At 35.8% G+C, this 25,561-nt stretch overlaps 2 protein-coding genes across 2 annotated transcripts; both read right to left on the bottom strand.

Moving 5' to 3' along the window:
* Positions 1-1,531: 1,531 nt before the first annotated feature.
* On the bottom strand, positions 1,532-2,831 carry LOC113304086 (chaperone protein DnaK-like). The gene is made up of 3 exons (XM_026553168.1): positions 2,734-2,831; positions 2,056-2,484; positions 1,532-1,980 (listed from the first exon to the last, which is right to left on the bottom strand). Exons 1-3 carry the CDS (start codon positions 2,812-2,814, stop codon positions 1,741-1,743), a joined length of 750 nt encoding a protein of 249 aa, XP_026408953.1. The 5' UTR covers positions 2,815-2,831; the 3' UTR covers positions 1,532-1,740.
* A 21,991-nt stretch (positions 2,832-24,822) lies between these two features.
* Positions 24,823-25,561, bottom strand: LOC113304920. The gene has a single exon (XM_026554039.1). The coding sequence runs from the start codon at positions 25,537-25,539 to the stop codon at positions 24,823-24,825; it is 717 nt and encodes a 238-aa protein (XP_026409824.1). The 5' UTR covers positions 25,540-25,561.

Genomic DNA, 25,561 nt, shown 5'->3' with positions numbered 1-25,561 from the left:
GCTTTATATACCCAAAGCCGAGGAGACATAAGAATCTCCGTCCAGGCTTTCTTAATCACTTCGCTTTTTTCTCATGTGCTTCCGATTTTATCGTGTCCGTGTCTGTTGCTTCCTCTTAACGCACAACTGACACTGTCGTTTAGACAATTGGAATATGACAGCCTTGCCATGTATGAGTGTAAGCGTGTAATAGCGTTAGTTGATTCATATGTGATTCACAAATCTGTTTACTGCTGCGGTGTTCCCTTGTTCCCCTAACAATTGGAATCTTCACATGCAGGTACGAATTGTACAATTCAAAGCCAATGTTGTGTTACTATGAACATCAATATCTGTACGTACAACAAAGGAAAAAGAGACTACTAGAGATATCAATATCTGTTCAAGAAGAAGAGATGTGTATGGCCTCTAATTTCCCAATCTTTGGTCCTTTCTTCAGAGCAAAGTAAACAGTTTGCGTGAATCTCCCAATTATTCTAACCTGAATGTCTCTTAACTGTTCCTGTGTTTTGGTGGCAAACAATTTCAGAAGACATGTTATCTAATTTTAGTTCATATATATTAATCATGCTTCAAAATCGATCGTCCATCAGAAACTCATAATGGATGGAGGCCAAAATTTTGGATTGGGTGTACCGTACTAACTTATTATTCCCCTAAACTCTACTCAAGGAGAATGCGAAGTCGTCCAAGTCATTTCTGTTTGCATGCAAATTATATCGCAGAATAGACTAGTGGGTACTTGGCGGAGCCAGAAAACTTTGGCTGGGGGGACAACTATATCGTCAAAATTTTTTTTGGACATTTTCTCGCTAACAGATCAATTTTAGGATCAAAAACTACGGTTAAAGAAGAATTTTAAATTTGGAAAACTCCTAAACAAAATATTTTCCCTTAATTTAGGCATATAATTAAGTTACAAACTGCAATTATAGATATATACGAGTAAATAATAGTAGATAAACTAGTCAACATCCAGTTTTTTCCCAAAATAGTTATTGTTTTTAACCAAAATATAAGTGAATTTTCTTCCCTACCAAAATCAGGGGGGACAAAATATTCTTTTCAACCAAATCATAGCTACAGATTTTCGGTTTATGAAAAACTAAGGAGGACAGTCCAAGTGTGGCTCCGCCACTGTCGGCGAAGCAGAATGCATTCACCATCGTAACATCGTTCCTAAGGATATGATGGAGGTTCACAATCTGGAGTTGGTATCACATGATTGACTGGGTGAACACTATGAAACCAAAGGTAACTACATCAAGATGCATAAAAAGATCCGATCATTGTTTCTTTGTGTTCAGGGTTAGAGAAAAAAAAAGAAGAAAAACGTAAATGTAACAAAATGATTTCCGTGTAACTTCAACTGAAATGAGCCACATAAAATCAAGTACTATTCATACACCTAAAAAGGAAAAGAGTAGACCTATCAAGATAGATTGACGATGTCTCTGTAACATAACAACAAACCATGCCGAAAATGTAGTTGTTTTTTGATTAATATCATTAGATACAAAAGACAGCATCAGAGGCTACAACGGACAAGAGTGAATATTTATACAGTCGCAAAACATGTCTTCTTTGTTATGTATTGAGATCTGTTTAAAATGCTACTCTATCTACATACCCATCATCAAAAGAGTTGTAACAAGTTACAACAGCCAAAAGCAAGTCCTGATTCATCGTTTCAAAAGATAAGAAAAAGAGAGAAGAGACTTCACTCATGAGAAGCGAGAATCAATCGATTGACCATGTAATAGTTGTACTCTCATCAGGTTGACCAGCAGCAACTGGAAAATTGATCTTGATACCAGTTTCTTTCAAATTTGATGATGACATTCGTGCCATTGCCCTATCAACTGCTTCCTTAATCTTTTGGACCATCGCCGGATCTTGCTTCAAGTCATATAAACGAGTTTTTTGTAACCCGCTCAAAATTGTTTCTGACACAGATTTATCACCACTTAATATGAACTCCTAAGAGAGATAGAAAATATCAGTAGCCCATAAACAACATCAGTAAAATCTCAAAGAACTGAAGCTATAGCATACCTTGATAGGAGGAACATCAAACACAGCCGAAATAACAATTAGTATACCGAATTCTCCCTTGCGAACATATGTCCCATTAACGTAAGGGTTGTCAGCTATGTCTGTAATAAACCTTTCGAAGAACAAACCAGCATCATTTGTCGCTTCCATTATAATCTGTTTTTGATAGTCGTTGAGGTACGGAGGGATTAGAAATGCAACATTGGTCACTTTCACCCCACGATCTTTCTCCACAACACCTTTATTTTGAAAGATAATGTTGCTAATCATTTCTTTAAGAGTCTTCGTGGTCACAAATAACATATCGCCATTAGGTGACTCAATTATCTTACTTATTACGCATCTCTTATCATCTGAAGTTTTGAAATTGAAAACCAGCTTTTTTGGATTGGTCAAAGTAGTCTCACCCTTGGATTCAATCTGTGCATTCTATTAGACACGCCAATAAGATACAAAAAATCAGAAATTTATCTCTACACGAAAAATTCTATTCATACTACAATATTGAAGGAAAAAAAATTAAAATTTTATCTTCTGAATTGAACTGAAATTCCAGTTCAGTTGGATAATTAAACTACTAAAACCCTAAAAAAAATTAAACCCAACCTAGTTTTCATGAAACATTTAAGCAGATAAGAAATTGAATAATGATGGAGTAAATAAAGATGAAGAACTTACACATTTAAAGCATAATGCAGAGGAGGAAGAAGTACAAAGACCACGTCTAATCAGATATCTGAGAAAATTCGAAGCAGCCATGATCAAGATTATGAATGAATTTCCCAGGGGGAATTAGTAGGAGAAAGGGGTAGGGTTTGGTTAAGGTATTTCGAAACCAAAACCGCCCAAATCATGGTTGATTATAATAGACGTGCTATCCAGTAGTAGATAATAATAAAAAGAACAAGCAGTTATTGTCCACTTGGAGAGATGAACAATTATTTTAAGCTTAAACAATTGAACTGCAAGGAGTGCAGGACATGTCCATGAATTCTATATCAAGTTGAAAGGCTTGCTAATGACCAGGCAGCGGACAATGTTCGCTAAAAGTCTCAACACCCCATATAGGTCACTACGTGAATTTAGCAGAAAAACTAAAAATGAAAAGTGTTTGAATGTGGTGTACAAAAAGAGCAGAGTTTCGTCAAATTAAAGAGGGAAGAGTGAAAACTATAGCTAGTTGATGCCAATATTAGCAATTTAGCATGTCCCAACATCCCAGCTATAATCTGCTGGTCCATTTGCTGCGAAACCACAGAGCTTTTGCAGAGAAATCTAAACCAACTGACATCAAGGCCATCAATAATCCCTTTCTAGGGTTTTTCAACTATCAAGGACAGGATATTCACTTATTGCTTTCATTTGTAGCTTCTGAAAGGCAACTACCAGCAACCCTAGTCACAGGGTCGCCACCAGGCAACCTCTGCCTATGTAAAGGAGTACCAATGAAGAACAATGCATTTGAAACACCCATCGTTATGGCCGGGGAGCCAAATGCAGATCCCCAACCATGTTGCCGTTGGATGAAGAATATGGACCAAAAAGATAGAAGAAAAGGAAAACCTGTCTAAAGTGATACATGTAATCTTTACCATTTTGATCAAATTGACCGGCCTCAAAGGAGGAAACACAGGATCTAATGCCTGCAGCTCCACCAGGCCATGGATTTGCCTACTCACAGTGGCTCAAAAATAGGAAAAGTTGATCAGATACTCCATGATTTCGCACAAATACACTCATAGTGGCACAGAAGATAACTCCTGTCAATTATTACAGGATCAAAGCTGCACTAATTTAGCCTTAGTGACTGAAGAGAGAAATGATTCTCAAAAAAAACATAAAATATTAACTTACTGTTAAGGCATACAATATGTGTGTGTTGCCTAACACACGTATATCTTGTTAAGGAAGTCTTTTGTATTTTTAGGAAACTATTCTAGGTTTGGAAGTCTTTTGTATGTTAGGAAATTGTTCTAGTTTTGGAATTCATCCTATCTTGGAGTTCAATGAAGAGTTAGTATATATATATATATATGTATCTTGTAAAGATCAATTGTACACACAAGTTATATCAATAGAACGTCTTATATTCAAGTTCGTGTTCTCCTCTTATAGTTGTGTTCTCTCCCAAACAATACGTGTTCTAGCTTGGTATCAGCTTATTGATCCAATGTCTTCCGCTGCATCTACTTCTTCCTCTGTCCTTTCAACCATACTCAACTCCTCTCAATCAATGATGGCTTCCTCTATCTTTATCAACCTCATCACATCATCACTGTCAAACTTGATGACACCAATTACTCCCTCTGGCGTGCTCAGTTTCTCCCATATCTTCAAGGTTATGAACTCGATAGTTTTGTCACAGGTGACAATCCTTGTCCGTCTCCAACTCTTCCCAACAGTGGTACACCCAATCCGGCATATGCTCCTTGGCTAAAGCAAGACCGTATTCTTCTTGGCTGGATTTTTTCCTCGCTAACTCCTGTTGTTCTTCGACAAGTTCATCGTCTCCAAAGTTCTCATGTTGTTTGGTCCTCTCTTGAATATCTCTTTTCTTCAAAATCGGATGCTCATATCCATCACTTGCAATGTGAACTTCGGGATTTACGCAAAGGATATCTTTCTATGCGAGATTATATTGATCGAGCTCGCAATATCGTTGACAACCTTGCAGCTGCCGATACTGTTGTCACTGAGTCTGAATTACGTCACTGCATTCTTTCCGGCCTAGATACTGCATATGATGCCATTGTTACCTCTCTTACAACTTCCATGGGAGCCATGAAACTAGAGGATTTTATCACCTATCTTCTCACGTATGAACTTCGTATTGAGAACCAAGCAAAGTCACTGCATTCTCAGCCTGTAGCTAACGTTGCAGCATCCGACCCAACTCGTTCAGCTTCTTCCAGCTTCTCTCGTCCAGCTGGTTCCAATTTTTCACGTCCTCCTACTCAGTCCAGTCCATCTTCGGCCCAGCAATTCTCCTCCCTATCAAGCCCAGCTCGTCCAGCTGCTTCCAACACTTCGAATCATTCCTCTCTTCTCGGCCCAGCACAGCCTTACAACTCACGCACAGATGTGCGTCTTCCCTGTCAACTATGTGGTCGCAAGAATCATGAAGCTAATGACTGTTGGAATCGTTTCGATCGCTCGTTTCGTCCTCCTCGACGTCAGCCACCTACCTATGCTCCTCGTGTTTATGCTGCTCAAACTGGTTTGTTATCTACACCTCTGTGGACTCCTGATAGTGGTGCTACAGATCATATAACCAATGATCTTTCTCGTCTCCAATTTTCTAATGAACATACTGGTCCGGATCAAATTCAAATGGGTAATGGCTCTTCTATTCCAATCTCTAATGTTGGATCCTCTGTTTTGGGAACTCCCAACCGTAAGTTGTGGCTTCGTAATGTTCTTCATGCACCAAATATTTCTCATAATCTTCTGTCTATTTCTCGGTTTACTACTGACAATAATGTCTTATTTGAATTTCATCCAACTTTTTGTCTTGTGAAGGATCGATGTACCGGGAAGGTTCTTCTTCGTGGCAGTAGGAGGGGTGGTCTCTATCAACTTGATAATTCGTCTCAATCTTCTAAAGCCTACATAGAAGAGCGTGCTACCTTACAAGATTGGCACTCTAGATTAGGACATCCAATGATACGCACAGTGCGTAAGGTTGTTTCCCAGTTTTCTCTTCCGGTTTCTAGTCAGACTTTTAAGTTTTGTTCCTCTTTCCATGAACATCGGAGTCATAAACTCCCTTTTCCTTCTAGTAAAACTACTTATTTGCATCCATTAGATTTAATTGTCTCTGATGTTTGGGGACCTTCTCATATTCTATCTAATGAAGGATATAAATACTATGTCATATTTATTGATGCCTTTAGTCGCTTTACTTGGATGTTTCCTATGTCTCAGAAATCTGATGTCTTTTCAATATTCTTTTTGTTTCAAAAGCATGTTGAAAATCTCTTCAATCGAAAAATCAAAATCTTCCAATCTGACAACGCACTGGAGTATCGAAAACTTACTCCGCATCTTCAACAACTGGGTATTTTTCATCGATTTTCATGTCCACATACTTCTGAACAAAATGGTTTACTCGAACGACGTCATCGTCATATTCGTGAAACTGGTCTTACAATCCTAAACATGGCTTCTGTACCATCCTCATATTGGTACGACTCTTTTTACACCGCTTGTTTTCTAATGAATCGTGTTCCATCTACTTCCATTCATAACTCCTCTCCGTATTAACTTCTTTTTGGTCTTTCACCAGATTACACTTTACTTCGGGTGTTTGGTTGCTTGTGCTATCCATACTTACGTCCATATATATCTCATAAAATGGAGCCTCTTTCTTCTCCTTGTGTTTTTATTGGTTATAGTCCTTCTCAAAAAGGCTATAAGTGTCTTCATATTCCTACATGTCATATTTATGTTAGTCGTCATGTTATTTTTGATGAGACCACTTTTCCTTTTGCCGCCACAGCACAACCTTCTACGGCGTCGACGACTTCACATGTACCTTTTTCTACTCCCTTTTCTTCTCCCGTAAATCTTTCTCTGCCTTCTCTTCTGTCTACTGCTTCCGTGTCGTCTTCTTCCCAAGACCAATCATTAGCCACCAGTCATCATCAACCGTCAGCAATCATTAATCGCCAGCAGTTCTCCACCGTCAGCAATCATCAGCCACCTCCAGCAATCATTAGCCAACATCGTCAATCATTAGCCGACAGTAATGATGATCCTCAGCCGCAACAGCCGCCAGCACCAATAATTAGCCAACAAAACCAATCATCAGCTGTCAGCCATCACAGCCGCCGACAGTTCCCATTATTATGTCTGATTCATCCGCCACTGATTTTTCTTCCCCAGTTCTTCGTCTGCAGTCTCCGTCTTCTGTCTCTGACACTAATCCAATGGTGACAAGGTCTAAAGCTGGTGTTTTTAAAACAAATTCCAGATACACATTGGTATGTGATTCTCTTCTCGAACCTACTTGTATTTCACAGGCTCATAAAGATCCCCAGTGGCGTATGTCTTCCGATGATGAGATTAATGCGCTACTTCGGAATGGTACGTGGTCGTTAGTACCATATAATTCTTCTATGACCGTTATTGGATGTAAATGGGTGTTTCGTATTAAACGCAATCCAGATGGTACGATTGCACGTCGAAAATCACGATTAGTTGCAAAAGGCTATAATCAGCAAGAGGGTATTGACTATTCTGAAACATTTAGTCCGGTTGTTAAACCATGTACTATTCATCTTATTCTTACATTGGCTTTGTCTTCCAATTGGCCAATTCATCAACTTGATGTGCAAAATGACTTTTTACATGGAGAACTTCAAGAAGAGGTGTATATGAAACAACCACCGGGCTACGTAGATTCTCGTTTTCCTACGCATGTCTGCAAGTTGCATCGTTCTCTTTATGGTCTCAAACAAGCTCCACGTGCGTGGTATCACAGGCTTAGTACCTTTTTGTTGCAAATTGGTTTTGTCACTTCGAAGTGTGACTCGTCCTTATTTCTCTGTAACGGCTCTCTCGGTACTATCTATTTACTAGTCTATGTGGATGATATGATTGTTACAGGTTCTAACTCTACAAGTATTAAGTCTATCATTGATCGTCTACAACAAGAATTCGCAATCAAAGATCTTGGATTTTTGTCTTACTTTATTGGCATTGAAGCAGTTCGTACATCCTCTGGTTTGTTTCTCTCTCAACAAAGGTATGCTCATGATCTCCTTATTCGTGCGAAAATGGATGCTGTTAAGCCTATTCATACTCCACTTAGTACTTCTGGGGACATGTCTTCTGATCACAGTACCTTGTTGACTGATGCTACTGAATATCGTAGTATTATTGGAGCTTTACAATATTTGACTTTTACTCGTCTGGATCTAGCATATGCTGTTAATAAGGTTTTTCAATTTATGCATGCACCCACTGAGTTTCACTGGGGCTTAGTAAAGCGTATACTTCGTTATCTTAAAGAAACATCTACGTTTGGTATTCTTCTTCGGCCGTCTTCTTCTCTACAGTTATCCTTTAGCGCATATACCGATTCCGATTGGGATGGTTCTATTGAAGATCGACGTTCAACCAGTGGTTATTGTGTATTCTTGGGTGGTAATATTATATCTTGGAGTGCTCGTAAACAGAAAACCGTGTCACGTTCTAGTACTGAAGCAGAATATAGAGGTCTTGTTATTGATACTACTGAAATTATGTGGATTCAATCACTTCTATCCGAACTTCATGTTTCTACTCAATCACCTCCAGTTCTATGGTGTGATAATAATGGTTCCACATATCTTACTGTTAATCCTATATTTCATGCAAGGACGAAACACATTGAGATTGATTATCATTTTGTGCGTGATCAGGTTGCTTTGAAACTTCTTGATGTTCGGTTTATATCTTCTAAGGATCAAATTGCCGACATTTTTACAAAAGCTTTGTCTAAAGATCGGTTTTCTCTATTAAGGTTCAAGTTAACGGTTCAAGATCACCCGTTACGCTTGCGGGAGGGTGTTAAGGCATACAATACATGTGTGTTGCCTAACACACGTATATCTTGTTAAGGAAGTCTTTTGTATTTTTAGGAAACTATTCTAGGTTTGGAAGTCTTTTGTATTTTAGGAAATTGTTTTAGTTTTGGAATTCATCCTATCTTGGAGTTCAAGGAAGAGTTAATATATATATATATATATATATATATATATATATATATATATATATGTATCTTGTAAAGATCAATTGTACACACAAGTTATATCAATAGAACGTCTTATATTCAAGTTCGTGTTCTCCTCTTATAGTTGTGTTCTCTCCCAAACAATACGTGTTCTAGCTCTTACAATCTTCCATCTAGCTCGGCCAAACTTGGATAGAAGTATCTTGGAGGAACAACCGAACAAGATCCAAGATACTTTCAGCTAATATAATTCCACAATGGACTTCCTACACACATGACACACATACTGCAGAGAATTATTCAAACATTCTATATATCAGCAACTAACTTCAGCAAAATGTGATAGGTTTTATAAAGAAAGATTAAGAATGCTGGTTTAGTTGCTACAGAGACATTATGGAAGGATATTCCATGGAAATTTAGGCTCTTTACATTTCTCATTTATGATGCTCAAGCAATTCAGGATAAAGGGACTCATGGCTGGTCTGAAATATTGTTATATCTGACATACCAATATAAGTCGACAAAAAGATGAAAATCCTAGACTCGATGAGAACCTGAAGTTCAACATGTTTACCGGCCGTTTCTGCGTGACTTCAACTGAAATAAGCTAGAACACACAAAATACAATACTATTCATACACCTAAAGTACACCTATCAAGCTAGATTAACTATGTCTTTGTAACATAACAACAAACCATGCCGAAAGTTCTCGCATATAGATGTTTTTTGATTGATATCATTAGATACAAAGGGCAGCGTTAGAGGCTACAACTGAGAAGAGTGAAAATTTTTACAGTCACAAAACATGTTTTCTTCTTTGTTTTAAAATGCTAGTCTATCTACATACCCATCAACAAAAGAGTCGTAACAAGTTACAACAGCCAAAAGTAAGCCCTGATTCATTGTTTCAGAAGATAATAAAAAGAGAGAACAAAATTTACCTCTGAGGAGTTAGAATCAATCGATTGACCATGTAATTGTTGTACTATCATCAGGTTGACCAGCATCAACTGGAAGATTGAGCTTGATACCAGTTTTTTTCAAATTTGATGATGACATTCGTGCCATTGCCCTATCAACTGCTTCCTTAATCTTTTGGACCATTGCTGGATCCTGCTTCAAGTCATATCCACGAGTTTTTTTGTAACTCGCTCAAAATTGTTTCTGACACATATTTATCACCACTTTATACGAACTCCTAAAAGAGATAGAAAATATCAGTAACCCATAAACAACATCAATAAAATCTTAAATGAACTAAAGTTATATAGCATACCTTGATAGGAACATTAAACACACCCGGAAGAGCAAGTAGTATAGCGAATTATCCCTCGTGAACATATGTCCGATTAAGAAAAGGGTTGTCAGCTATGTTTGTAATAAACTTTTCAAAGAACAAACCAGCATCATTTGCGGCTTCCATTATAATCCGCTTCTGATGGTCGTCGATGTACGTAGGTATCAGAAACGCAACATTGGTCACTTTCACACCACGAGCTTTCTCCATAGCAACTTTATTTTAAAAGATAATGCCGTTTATCATTTCTTTAAGAGTCTTCGTGAACACAAATGACATATCGCCATTAGGTGACTCAATTATCCTACGCATTCCGCATCGCTTAACATACTTGTAATCATCTGAAGTTTTGAAATTAAAAAACCAACATTTTTGGATTGGTCACAGTAGTCTCACTCTTGGACTCAATCTGTGCTTTCTATTAGACACACCAATAAGATACAAAAATCAAACATTTATCCCTACACCCAATATCCTATTATACTACCAGATTGAAATAATTTTTTTAATTTTTATCTTCTGAATTGAACATAATTTCCAGTTCATGATAGATAATTGAACTACGAAAAACCCTAAAAAAATCAACCCAATCTAGTTTTCATGAAAAAGCTAAGCATAAGAGAAATTGAATCATGATGGAGTAAATAATGATGAAGAACTTACACATTCAGAGCATAAAGCCGAGGAAGAAGTAAAAATACCACGTCTAATCAGAGATCTGAGGGTGATAGAAGTAGCCATGATCAAGATTATGAACCAATTTCTCAGGGGATTTTAGTCGGATAAAGGGGAGGGTTTAGCTACGGTTTTTGGAAACGAAAACCCTAAAAAAGAGAGCAGAGTTTTGTCTAATTAAAGTGTGCCTTATTAGGCTGGTTCCTATGGGTTGGCTAAACCCTTCATTATCCATGCCAGTCTGGCAAACTGGCCGCGCCACTATGGGAAATGAGCTAACCGATCGAGTATCCACCGAACGGTTGAGCCTAGACCGACCGTTTTTATAAATATTGCTAGCGGTCGAGACTCGACCGTTAGCGATGGAGATTCGACCGCTACCGGTCTTTATAAAACCGGTCGGTCTTGTAATCGTCGCTTATTAAATAGTGAAGTAACGGCTATTTTCCCCCACATCTCCCTATAAATTCACCCCATTCAATTCAATTAATCACACCTCATTTTTTCATTAACTCTATCATCTTACTCTTTTGTACCCTTAATCCTCTATTTAATTTTTATTTTCAACTCAATGGATTCTTCTGACGAACAAGTGCGTATTCATATGGATCGATTTGAAGAACAACAACGAATATTCGTTCAGACGCCGTTGAAACAAATTGATGATGAGTCAGATGAAGATAATGAACTAACCAACAATTTGTTGGAGCTATATATATTCATAGGGGAAAATACCTAGAGATCTATAGCCAAAAGAAGTGTTCACAAGAAGATATACGTACCGGGGTCTGGATGAATGGCACGAGAAGCTGTTGCACGATTATTTTCTTCCCGACTGTGTGTTCTCTGATGAAAATTTCCAAGGCCGATTCTGCATGCCCCGATATTTGCTGTTAAAGATCATTGGTGAGATTTGTCAGGTAGAACCTCGATCAATTTAATTATCAGTATGATGCACTGAATATTGGAGGTCATAGCCCTGAACAAAAGGTTACTTCGGCCTTAAGGATTCTAGGATATAACAGACCTCCATATTTTAACGATGAGTACCTTCGCATTGGCAAAACAACCACATACAAGTATCTTTCGCTGTTTTGCAAAACAATGATTAATCATTTTGGTCCAACCTATTTACGAAAACCAACTGACGCGGATGTTAGAGAAATATTAAAGCAAAATCAGGAAAGGGGATTTCCCGGAATGCTGGGTAGTCTTGACTGCATGCATTGGATACGGAACGGATGCCCTACCTATTGGGCCGGTCAGTATAAGGGTCACTACACAAAACCAACGGTTATCCTTGAGGCTGCTGCTTCTTATGATTGTTGGATATGGCACGCTTTTTTAGTTTCCCGGGATCTCAAAACGATATAAGTTACCTTGGTAACAAAGCAATCAATATCCACCGTTATATGAAAGCATGATTTAGATTCAATCTTATATTTCTCAACCGTTAGATCGAAAAATTAGGTTGTTATTCATACTTTGCAATGCACGTTTCTAGGTTTATTAACCGTACCCAAACATATGCACTTGTTGGTTCAACAATAGTTAACAAAAAGGTTATCCATATGAGCATTTCATATCAACCATGTTCTTCTTCACCATAACTAGATCAAATGACTTCAAATGAACTAGTTAGAGAGTTGTTCAATTGCAAGGAAATCTCATGTACTACACAAGACACAATTTAAGCAAAGATGATTTGATTGCAAGGAAATCTCAGAAATCATGTTCAGATATATAACCTTCTCAAGTTCGCAGACTAGGTTCGCGGACTTAAGTTACCGAGAAGAGTTTACAAAATCCAGCAGAAATTCTCGGGTATGAGAGCTTCGCCAGTTGACGGATTGGGTTCGCGGAATTAGTTTCACGCAAGTAGTTTGTCAATTCCAGCAGAAATTCTCGGGTTTGAGAACTTCGGCAGTTCGCGGTCTTGGCTCACGCCATTCTTCCGGTTCTCTTGATCAACAAAGTTCGCAAACTTTGGTTCAAGGAATAGGACTTATACATAAATGTGTTTCCACAATAATGCTTATGTCCACCATTGGTTATGTAATCTAAACTCTCATTTCAATCATTGAAACATTCTTAGAGGAAGTTATATAGTTGATACACCATTTCTCGTCAAAGCATTTTCAAGATGATTGAAACACTACAACGAAACATGTTTTTTCCAATGAAAAATGACGTCACAACTATTTGATTTTGCGTCAGAAATATATTTTTGTGACGTTTATTGTCTGTTGATTAATGCATTACAAAAACAGGTGTTGCAAATAATCAGAGTGACGCCAAAAACGTCACTTATATTGAGGAGCTTTTGTAGCATAATTTTCTATCACAATTATAATTTTATTCGTCACAAATAATTTATGCCCCAAAATAGTTTTTTTCTATTTATTTCATACATTATTAATTTATTTTTCAAATTATTAATTAAACAATTTATATATTTTTTCTCAACGATTCCGAGTAAAAAAATAATTAATTTCTTGTTCGTGCGAACATAATAAAAAAAAATTGGTAATGATTATTTTTATGAACAAAAACAAAATTGTTCCGATAGTTATTAAAGATCATGAGCACACAGAACATTTTCATCAAAAAGAGATCACAAAATTTCCAGTGAAAAGAAATACTATATTTTGAACATTATAAGAAAGCAATAGACTTGGTACAATCCCATCAGTAAAAAAAAGCTTTATACAAGGAATACCAAATACATCCAAATGTTGTTGAACTAATATATATTCGTACATTTAGATCTTGTGATTTCTTGATAAAATTTCGATTCCAATCTGATCCTCATACATGGTGTTGTTGTTCTGGATCTGGAACCAATTCTTTGAGTTGAATTTATCTCTTGTACAATGAGACTCAAATATATTCTCTTTATCTTGAAGGAATTTCATGAATTCCAGTCACAGACATGGATTGGATCTTCAACTAAGTGATAGCCTGGTCTAATGTAAAAGAACGTCTACTTGAACATGTCTATTTCCTGTTTAGATCAAAATAAATATAAAAAAATTCCCAAAAATTAAAGAGTCTTAGCACAGAAATTAACATTAAAAAAAGAAAAAAACTTCAAAAGATAAAAAGGCGGGAATTTGGGGAAGAAAGGTTAACTGGTTATTAGCCGATCCACTAAGTTCGCACGTTCAAGACGGTTATTAGAAAAAAATCATTTAGTTTTACCGGATATCTTTTGGTAAATATATTTCTTACACTAAAAAATCCTGGAAAAATAATTTATTTATTTTATATTTTCTTTTAATTCAAATTTTATTTATAACGGTAACAGAAGTATCGAAAATTATTAGTTGACGCTATTTTTGTACCTACTTAACGCAATATATATGCAACGCACAAAACGTCATTGATGCATAATATTACCAACACATTTTTAGGTGTTGCAAATATATTGTCACAAATGCTGCTGTTTGTTGTAGTGAAACATATCATGACTTTCATCACATGGTAAAGATAAACTGGGTTAAAGCGAAAAAGCTTACCAACACATATTTCGATCCAGATATAGATAGGCGAGATATACTCGGGTTGAAATACCAAATGTGTATAATGAAAGTCTATATATATATATAGCGTACGACTTCTTGTATCAAAGAGTAGGAGATAGAGTAGATAGACTTTTGAGTGATAGATAAGTTCAAGTCTCCACATACCTTTTTGTCTAGAAGTTCCACTGGTTCCTTGAGTAGTTCTTATACTTGTATGATGAATTGCCATGAAGTCCTTGAGCTCAACTACACTTTCTATCCTAGTCCGATGCTTATCTATAATAGACTAGAAATCAAGACTTATAGTTTTGAACACTAACATTGACAAACATGCTTGAGATAGCAACACATGCGAGTTTGCCCGAGAAATGCTCTAAAAATTCTGAAGAGGAAGTTCGCAATCATTTGTGGGCCTTATCGTGGTCTAAGTGCTCGTGAAATGCATAAGACTATGCTGACTTGCAGCATTATGCATAACATGGTAATCCAGGAAACTCGTCATAATAAGAATTGGACTAACCATTAAGATGGAGACTTAAGGCTTGAGATTATACCAGTAAGAGGATTACCTCCAAGGAACTATGTGCAAATGACTAGTCATATTGAGAACAGAACTCTGTATAACAGGTTAAGGGAAGATCTCAGAGTGAATATGTGGGCTGAGTTTGGAAGAGATGGAGGAAGAATTGAGTAGTGTTATTTCATTTGTTATTTCAGTGTTGTTTCATTTGTTATTTTATAGTTTCGTTTTGAAGTTGTTTAATTGTTTAAGTTTCATTTATTGTTTCATAGTTTTGTTTTGAAGTTGTTTAAGTTAAAAAAAATTTAACAGTCATTAAAAGTAGCGGTCTAGACTCAATCGCCAACATTTCTTATAAGTATACCTTCATTTCATCCATTTCAAAATAACACCTTCACTTCTCTACTTTCTCGGTAATTTATGGATGATCCTAGATTCACTGAATATGAAGATTTATCTCTTTGTAGAAACTATGTAATATACTACCTGAAGAGAGATGAAGAACAACGGATGAACAATTTACCTACTATAAGTTATTTGGGTAAAATTCATGATGCCGTATGCACAGAGACATGCAATCCTCATAACCGGGATCGCGCTGCTTTGTTTTGCCGATTCATGAATATCAAAAAAGATCTTGTGGATTTTATAACTATGAAAAGGATTGTCACTCGATATCGTCTTAGAGGTGACACCAATGATGAATTGGGAACACGAACTCGAGACGAGTGGCGAAGATGGAAAGGAAAATATTCCGAATATGAAGTGCATTACCAAATTCTTAAGGAGTTTCTAATAACTTGTATGGGACGTTAGGCTTTTTCATGGATGTTGTCAAAGTTTGTTTTTGAATGTAATGAAAAAACTAAAAAAAATTAGTTATAGTCTTAAGTTTAGTTTTCATGGATGTTGTCAATTTTAAGTTTTAATGTAATGAAAAAACTAGAACAATTTAGTTATAGGCTTAAGTTTAGTTCTACTCTAAAGTTTAGTTTTCATGGATGTTGTCAAGTTAAAGTTTTAGTGTAATAAAAAAACTAGAACAATTTGTAATGAAAAAACTAGAAAAATTTCATTCACCATAACCAAATTACTACATATTCATTAAAATTAAAGTTGTTACATTAATTAATTAAGTGACACTACTTCATCGTGGTCTTCATCATCCTCATCTTCAGCTTGAACTCCAAATTGTTTTTCCATGTTTCTCTTGTTTCTTTTTTTTTCCAACTCCTCTTCTAACCTGTCCATCTCCATCTCCCATACCATCAATTGTCTGGTATTCATTGTTGAGGTGTTCGCATTTAGAATCTTATTCTTGTCATAGTCTGAAACAAATTTCTCTTGAGTTTGTCGATGTTTTTTCATCTCCCTAGTCAAGAACTGTCGGTCTACTGCTCTTTGTTTTTCGACGGTCTTCTGATGCTGTATCGAAGTATCCAAAACACCTTCACTTGCTTCTCCTTCTTGGGCAGCTTTTCTCGTTTCTCTTGTATGATTTCTTCCAAATAATTTTCTCTTGATCGCAACATTGACATTCAAGTTGGAATTGTTGTTTGTTATCGATTCTGGTGAATAAAATGGATTATCCGAAGGGGGATGAGATGATTGAGATGGTTGTGAAGCTGGCGTTGAAGGTGAAGAAGTGTATGCTGAACTTGCAGGTATATTCTACATGTTTTCTAACACTTTTGGATTATATTTAGGCAACACTTTCAAAATATGATAACAACTTTCATAACCAAATTTTTTCCCATGTTTATGGTGCCATCAGTTCGACACTTTCGTTCGACATCAACATCGACAACACCACTCGCTCGAGCACGAGCATGTTGCATTATAGCAGGAGGATACAAGGAAACTTGGGAGTTGATTATAACGAAGCGACTGGACAATACGTTTGCATCACGATCGTTGATGTTCATAGTTTCTTCATGAAATTTAGCAAATATGTTATCCCACAACTTGGTAGATTGTTGTTGGGAACCATCGACACTATCTTCTGTAAAGAACACATAGTTTCTGCAAATGCTTTCATCTTCGGCTACGATAAATTTTGGACCCCTAATCTTCTTATTTTTATTATATTGAATATTAGATTGAGACATAATAAAGAAATTATACAATACGAGTTAATGAAAGAGTTGGATGATGAAATTTGTTTTAGATTAACAAATGTGAAGAGTACAGAAGAGAAGATGTGAGTTAAAATGGTATTTATAGGGGTAAGATTTCTGGCCGTTGGATCAGATTCTATATAGCGGTGTAGAATAGACCGCCCGGTATTATAAAAGCCGCTAACGGTGTTGTCTTGACCGAGCGTTCGAGACTCGATCGCTCGATAGAAACTTGACCTGGCCTGGCTAAGTGTATAATTTTCCACTTAGCCAGGCCAATTTTCCAGCTCCATAATAGGTGTAAAAATGGCAAACTTGAATGTTTGCCATGCCCAGAGGAACGGTCCTTAGGCCTATTCATATGCACATGCCAAAAAAAAACTTGTTTAACACACCGGGTGGCATGGAAAACGAGTTGCGTTATTATGGGAAAACCACTGAGTGACAGAGTTTCTATCGTACGATCTTGACAATATCGCCAGCGATAAAGTATTTATCGCCAGCGCTGCCATGAATGTCGCTCGATATTGACTCTAGCGCCAACGTTATAATTAATATCATCGACGTTACTTTTTAACGCCAATAAATACCGCATCATCTCTTCTTCCCCTTCACACCTCCCCTTACCTTCTAAAATTTGTTCTCTTTTCTTCTGTTTTCTTCTCTTTTGTAGTTTAACAAAATTTTATTCAGTGAGAATAGAAATATGATGAGTGAGAAAATAAAAATAAACAGAAAAGTTAAAGGATTAATAGAACCATCTTATGATGAGTGTCTATCTTTTTATTTTAATTAATGGAAACTATCTTTTAGATTAATACTCAAAGAGAAACTAGTTTTACATTTCATTAAAAATTAACCTTAATTGTATAATGCAATAATACTTAAAAAAATGAATCCCTGAACGTGAACCTTATAGAGTTCATAACATTCGTCGTGACTAAACATCTTTTGTTGTCTTCGGCAAATTTGATATAAGCTCTAATTTTTAGTTCTCCAGTTGACAACGCAGGATTATCCCATTTTATCAACCACATAATTTGTTGATACTTTCTCACATCGTTATTGATGAAACAATAACGATTTTGAAGACACTCATTTGGTCTTCTTGAATTTACGTGACTTAATAACGTCACAAACCTTTGAAACACAGTGCCCCATAAGTTAAAAGTCTCTAAATTGAAATCTCTATCGCTTGCAACTGAAACCCAACATCGAATGAGAGAAATATCTTCTTCTTGAGTGAAATCCACTTCGGTTATATCTGCGAGCACTAGGCATGTTGAAATGAATTTGAAATTGAGATGGTGTGAGTTGAAATGGGCATTTATAGGGGGAATAGTGGCCGTTGGATGAGGAACCGATGAACAATGTTTAAGTCAGCAAACGATGTAGTGACTGTCGCTAGCGCTGTAATGACCAACGAGCGGTATTTAGACCATCTAGCGATGGAAACTCTATCGCTCACTGGAATATGTGTCGTATAGTCCTATATGTTATAGTTTGACATATAGGCATATACGTTTGGCACTTTGGCATACCCGTAGTGGGTGCGTATATGGCAAAATATGATGTTTGCCATATGCATAGGAATAAGCCTTAGAGATAGTTGTGTGTAGAACTAGTATTCCTACCTACGTTTTATAGGCCGGTTCCTGTGCATAAGGAAAACTAGCCAATTTTCCACTTTTGAATCGAGTACCTTCCTAGTTTGAGGCCTAAGGCATTTATTTGGGGCCTATGATTTTCTTCATCCACCCAATATAAAACGATAAAGGGTGTCTAAATTTGATGGAACTACCAATTTATCCTCTATGAAACTTTAGTACTACCAACTTATCCCCATTATATCCTAATAATAAAAACAAAAACAAAAATAAAATTAATTTCCATCTCCATCCTACTTTAACCGATTCTTTTTCTCTTCTTCTCCTTTTTTTTATTTTCATTTTCAAACGTAAACGTTATTGATAATCACCCAATCCTCTAAAGTAGGTACTTTTTCATTTTAGCTCGAATCATGTACTTTTCTATCAACCCAATTCTCTAGATTAGGTTTCAATAACATGCAATCACTCAAAAATCCAATTTTTCCAAATCAACGTTTTCCGGGTTTATAAGAATCGGTCTACGTCAATGTACTTGTAAACCGATTTCATTTAGAAATGGTTGTTATTCATGCCGACAAAGACCAATTGTCCTAGATGTGCATTATGGTTGGAGAAAATTGAACCAGAATCGGTCTACGTTAACGCCCACATAACCCGATTCTGTTATAAAAGAGATAACTATTTTTCTGTTGTTTTTTTTTGTTAGAATCAGATTACGTACATGAGCACTTTTATAAACCGATTCCTGTTGTGCAATGTCAGGAATCGGTTTTTATGTGTGTATCTTGTAAACCGATTATGGTCAACCCATTATTTTCAATTACTATTCGATCATAGAATGAGTATTTTCATTATTTTCAGTTCAAGCATAATTTTTACTCGAAATAAAAACAATTTTATACCCGATTCCAAAATTAAAAATGAGCATTAGTATGATTTAGCAAACAATTTCAAAACGAGTATGACTTTATACTCGATCTGAAAATGAGTATCAAATTTATAAATGAGTATAATAATCGATTTTTGTGTACATCCGTAAAAACCAATTATAAGTTTTCTTCGTGGGTTAAAAAACTCAACCCAGAATCGGTTTACGAGGGCATGAACATCAACCATTTCTAGGTTGAGTTTTTGAAAAAAAATAATTTATTTCATGATTTGATGATGAATTAACATTAGTTGATTTCTAGGTTAACTTGATTAAACACCAATGAATCACAGGAATTAACACTAATTAATCAGCGGTAAATTAGCCTTTAAATAAAACAGTTGGATAAGGGTTTTTTCATTTTATTTCAAAATGTCTTTCTTTGTCTTGTAATCATAGGCCCCAAATAAAATGGTTAGACCCCAAACTAGGAAGGATCCAATATAGGTACAGTGATAAACTGAAAATTTTGTTATTATTAGTATTTGAAATTTGGATACACTTGTAATGTGGAGGCACCCTAGAAAAGGTTTTGTTAATATTAGTATTGAAAATTTTAATAGTGAGATGATTAGCATCTTAAAGGAGAATACATATGGCAAGGTTTCTTATAGGAACTAGTGTTTTTGGTTTTTTTGTTTTTTTTCCGTTAAGGTTTTGTGTTTTTCTTAACCCTGTAGAAGGTGTGAAGAAAAAAGTGACAAATTGAACTGGCTGCTGGCAAATATGCCGCTTAGCCAGGCAAGGTCCAGTTTCCATCAAGTGGGGAGTCTCTCCCGCTTGGTAGAATCTACACCTGGTGATCGACTATTAGCTGCTAGGGGCGTAGATTAAACCTCTTGGTGTAGAGTACAACGCCCAAAAATACTTCATCCAACGGTTAGAAAAACATCACCCTATAAATACCAAATACCAAATTCCAATTTTATTTCAATTCATACCTTCTTTAATTTTCTCGATTTTGACTCACATTTTTTAATATGGCTTCTCCATCTGGCGATGGTACAACATTTGGGGTGTAAATTTAACACAGCCGAATATGAATGCGTAATACCAAATACCATGCCTAATAATAGGATGTAAAACGTAATCCTCGTACAACTAAACTATAGCATTTTCTGGGTTGTATCTTCATGGTACTGGTTAATTAAAACATACAACATGAGCTTTATGTTTTCACTTGTTATGCACAATTGTTGCATCCTATGAACTATGTAAGCATTTAGACCGTTATTAACCTGATCAGGAGTCCAATTATTAGCTTTGTACTTGTACACGGTTGGAAAGATAATCCTTTTATCGTGAATATCAGGTTCGCAAACACCAAAGTAAGTATACCACCGAGAATAACATTGATAAACATTGTTGTTTTGATACATTAACCAATTTAAAAATTAAGTTGATAGTAAATCAAATAATAGAAGTGAATTGTGTTTCTTGCTTCTAACACTCCTCAAAATCCATTCATGTTATCCTTATTAGCACACGAGCATTCGCCAAGGGTTATGTAAAGTTCAGATGAAATTGCAGATCCCTAATCATAAGTTGGTGCTTTTGCAAAATCTTCTAAAGCTTCGAGAAAACTATCTAATGTCATTGGGCTACCATTGAGGAACATAATTTGTCCTAATATGTATAACACAAAAATATGTTCAAGCTCAGGATAATTGTTAGGAAACAAGTTTTGTTATTCCGCTCTAAAGTTGTCCGTAATTTCCCATGATAACGCTTCAAAAAACTCTTCAACCCAGGCACTCTTATTCCACTTGGATGTAATTTTTTGTACTCTTACTTTCCTTATTTGAGTACAATGGAAGTAGTTCTTTCTATTTTCGACCCGACTACACCACTTTAGTTGGTAATATGGATATATATACCCCTCATATTGTATTCTTGTCAACATGTACGAATCTAGCGATGTAGACCCTATAAACAATATGGTTATAATACTAAAACTAAAAATTGAATCTAAATAAGACTAAAAATTTGTATTGGAGAAAAAAATAAACTTACCACATTTGAAACCCTAGAAAAAGAACATATTTGCAGTAACCCACCAACGTTCTAATATCACTCGCACAATTTGAGTCATGTGGTTTTTGACTTTCACATAATTTAAACGATGACAATATCTTTGGACCCTTTCTTGAATAGTTTCGGGAAGGAACTCAAATATTGTATTGATCTCAAACCCCTGCTTCTTAGTTTACTTAAATTAACTCGCCCGGTGTGGATGGATATATTCATATGTAATACACAAGAACCAGCTAGTTGTCTAGCATTCACAAATTCTGTTTCTTTATTCATATTCCAGACACCACCACATATCGGCCGGGGAGCTGGTTCTTCCTTTGCCTTTTATGTTTTCTTATGGTCTTATTTTTGTTCTACCACTCTTTCTTTCAAAATAAAATTGTTTTAAAATTTTTCTCTTATTTGTTCCATGTATAAGGGGATAATTTTTTTTTTGAAATAGATGTGAAGGAAATATAAAGATGAGTAGTGCTATTTATAGACAATAGAACACCGACCTTTGGCGATGGAAATTAAGCCGAGTAGTTTAGAGTACATCGCTAGCAGTGGAGACTCCGATGCTAGCTAGCGATGTAGGCTTCATCGATAGTTAACGATTCAATCTCTTAGCGCTTTTACCATATTGGCGCGGTCAGTTTGTTAGGACACCTGACACGATATATGTGTGCGTTCCCCTTGGAACCGTCCTTAAAAAATTGAGATAATAAGAAAGTTGGCATTGTGGTCAGAAATTACCATGTAAGAAAAAAATCTATATATGACAAAATAATTTACTAGTGACTCAATCTACCTCTGACCATCCAAAATGTGCAAAATTTTCCATGTAACAAATTTTTTGTTTTCATAGAAGTAGACAACCCAAGCCCAAAAATGATAACCTTAGATTTTTTTTCTTGTCTCTGTTTACCATGAAATCTACAACGTAACGTTGAATATGGGACTACGGTCAAAAGTTTACGGTGCAACTCAAAATCCATCCCATGAAAAAATAATTGAATGGTGATTCAAAATCTACCTTAAACCGTGAGAAATATGCATAATTTCTAATGTAGCAGAAATCCGCTCTTACAGTGGAAGACACTCGAGCCAAAAGAAAAAAAGAGTAAATCAAACGATCTTTTTCATTTTTATTTTTACCAAAAAATATGCAATATAACTCTAAATCTGGTAATGTGCCCATAAATTTATTAGGTAACCTATTATTTAAATCATAAAAAAAATTATTCGTTTTCCCAAGAAATCTTTGTAGCAACTCCAGTTTGATACTTTGCCAAAACTTACCATATAATTCAAAACCTATCACATGAAAAAAGTAATTGACTAGTGATACAAAATGTACCTCAGGCCTCCCAAATATATGCATAATTTACATTGTAACTAAAAGTTTGCTCTTAGAGTATTAGACAACTGAATCTCAAAAATCAAAACATAATATTTTTTGCTTTTAACAAAGAAGTCTGTAATATGATTCAGAATATGGCACGACACCCATATTTTTATCCTATAACCCAAATCTATCCAATGAAAATATGACTGACTAGTGGCATAAGATCTACCTCATGGTTTCCAAAATTATATTTCTAATGTAGCAAAAATCTGCGTAAATAATAGTAGACAATAATCCAAACCCAAAATCTATCGGTCGTACCACTCATTTTCCTTTGTTCTAAAAGGGTTGATGAAAAATTTGGCTGATAGTTACCCACGAAATGATATCCGACATCATTTTATGGGGAACACCACTAGGTTCGGCTGTCTTATTTTTTGTTAGAGTCAACCTAAGTATGTTTTTAGAAAACTTAAGTTTTAGCTGATAACTTGTCTGCGTAACCTATGTATGTTTTTAAAAATAATTAGGTTCGACTGATAACTTGTCAGCCGAACTTATATGTAGGTTTTATAAATTAAAAAAAAGAAAAAATAATAGAGTTGAAAATAATAATTATAAAAATGTAAACAATAACGACATTACTGTTATTATTAAAATTTGTGGATAAGGAGTTATTGGTTTTACTAACTAACGACTCCATTTTGTTTTCATTCAATGTGCCTCAAGACCCAAAAGTTTTGAGGAGCTTGTGATAGGCAAAAATGAGATTAGGATTGGCAAATATGGGCTTGGGAGAGCCACACAATCGACTATTTGTATATGCACGACTAACATTTTGGCCATCCACTTATGCGATGTTTATGTATGTTATGTTAGAATATGACAGCCTTGTTATATCATAATAAATCATATCGATTATTTTTTCTCAACCATATACTGATATTGCTTACCTTTATGATATCATGGTTACAGATCGAACAACATTATCATATTTGTATGATTAAAATGGTGTTTTACCTAAAGAAGGGGTGGAGCAAGGTATTGAAAGCATGAAGCGTTTTTTATTTTAGGAAGCGAGGCGTACATCGAAGCCTGAAGCGTCGCTTGATGGTTGATGTTTGAAATAGATGTTTTCTTAGAAATAATTAGACGCAACTAGTAATTATAAATTTATTAGGAAGATAATATCAATATAAATTTTATATAAGTCTAATTATTATCAAAAACAAAGTGTGTGCACACCAGTTCAACCTTCTCCAGGCGAGTAGGAGGCGGGGTGTTTGATTCCCCTTAAAACATTTATGTTTTTCTTTTAAAAGCTTTAAAAATTAGACAAGAAAGGAGTTGACTAAGTCAAAAAGCGCACTTCACATAACCGTTTTGAAGCGAAATACATAAATTTGAAACGAAGTGTACGCTCCGAAGCGTGAAGCGTACGCTTCACGAAAGATGCGCTTCACATATCCGCTTCAGAGCGAAATGCTGAAATTTGAAACGAAATGTACGCTCCGAAACGTGAAGTGTACGCTTTTAAAAACAATGGGGTGGAGTAAATAAGACAGGTACATAGACACCCATGTACACTTTCAATTAGTGCATTCGATACGCATTTTTTGGATCATTATCGCTGCAGACAATTAGAATATTATCCTGACAGCCTAAATAAGATCGGTTATGCATGTGTGAGATATTTATTACCAAATAATAATGTTCCCTATCTGACTACATTGCCATCTTCTTATGATTCGAATATTAAGTCGATGGTAGTTTGATAAGGATGAACACGTAGCTAGCGAACCATTACCATGAACGCTCAATTATTGCAACGATTAATTAGAATCATCCAGATGTACTTTGCAGCAAGTAATAAAAATGGAGATATATGTAGTTAAATAATTATTTTTGATATTTACTTTCTTTTCATTTACAGTAAATGTGTACAAAATTCCATGCGCATTTTCATAATAAAACGCGAAAATGCTAATGGTGGATCAGTAGCGATATATGTTACTACTAGTTGATGTTTAGAAGTGAAACTCTGTGTTTGATTAAACACCTGAAGACAGTTTCTAGTCCATCTTCAAGATCTTGAAGGGTCATTTCAAGGGCTCCCAATGTTTTTTGTACATTGTTTACTTCAATGCCTTTGGTAAGGGCTTTTACGGCAATGTCAACCTTCATTACTTCGGAAGTTTCTTCGCTGTGTGCAATTCGCTTGGTGAGCGTCAATTTAGAGATCAAAGACTTGTTTTGCTTTGGAGCAGAAACAAAGGACAATATAGATTCAAAAACCGCAAGAGTTGTAGCTTCAACTTCTGCTAGCAAGCTAATTTCGGTATCATTTTTCTTGTTGTTCTTAAGATCTGCAAGGCACTTGCGGATCACTTTGGTGATTTTCTTTCTTGAGGTCATGTATTCAGAAACTTCATTTGATCGTCTACGAATGGAAGATTGTAGTTCTTGAACATATTGCCTCATCTGAGACAATACATCCTTAATAATACTGCAAACATCCAACAACATGATAGATCCCTCCAAAACAGTGTCTAAGCATTTGCCATCTTGAGTAGAAAGGAAATCCTCTACACACTCGTATAACTTTTGGAGACCAGATAAATTTTGGCTGATTGATGAAGATTCTTTTAGTTGGCACAATTGTTCCTCCACTGCAAGAGTGAGAGGATGTGAGTTTGTAGGTAAACTGATGGACCGAACATGGAAAGAAGCCATTTTGTATTGAATTAGTAGAAGA

The sequence above is a fragment of the Papaver somniferum genome, chromosome 8 (genome assembly GCF_003573695.1).
Source record: "Papaver somniferum cultivar HN1 chromosome 8, ASM357369v1, whole genome shotgun sequence".
NCBI classification, from domain to species: Eukaryota; Viridiplantae; Streptophyta; class Magnoliopsida; order Ranunculales; family Papaveraceae; genus Papaver; species Papaver somniferum.
This window is presented reverse-complemented; position numbering and strand designations above follow the sequence as displayed.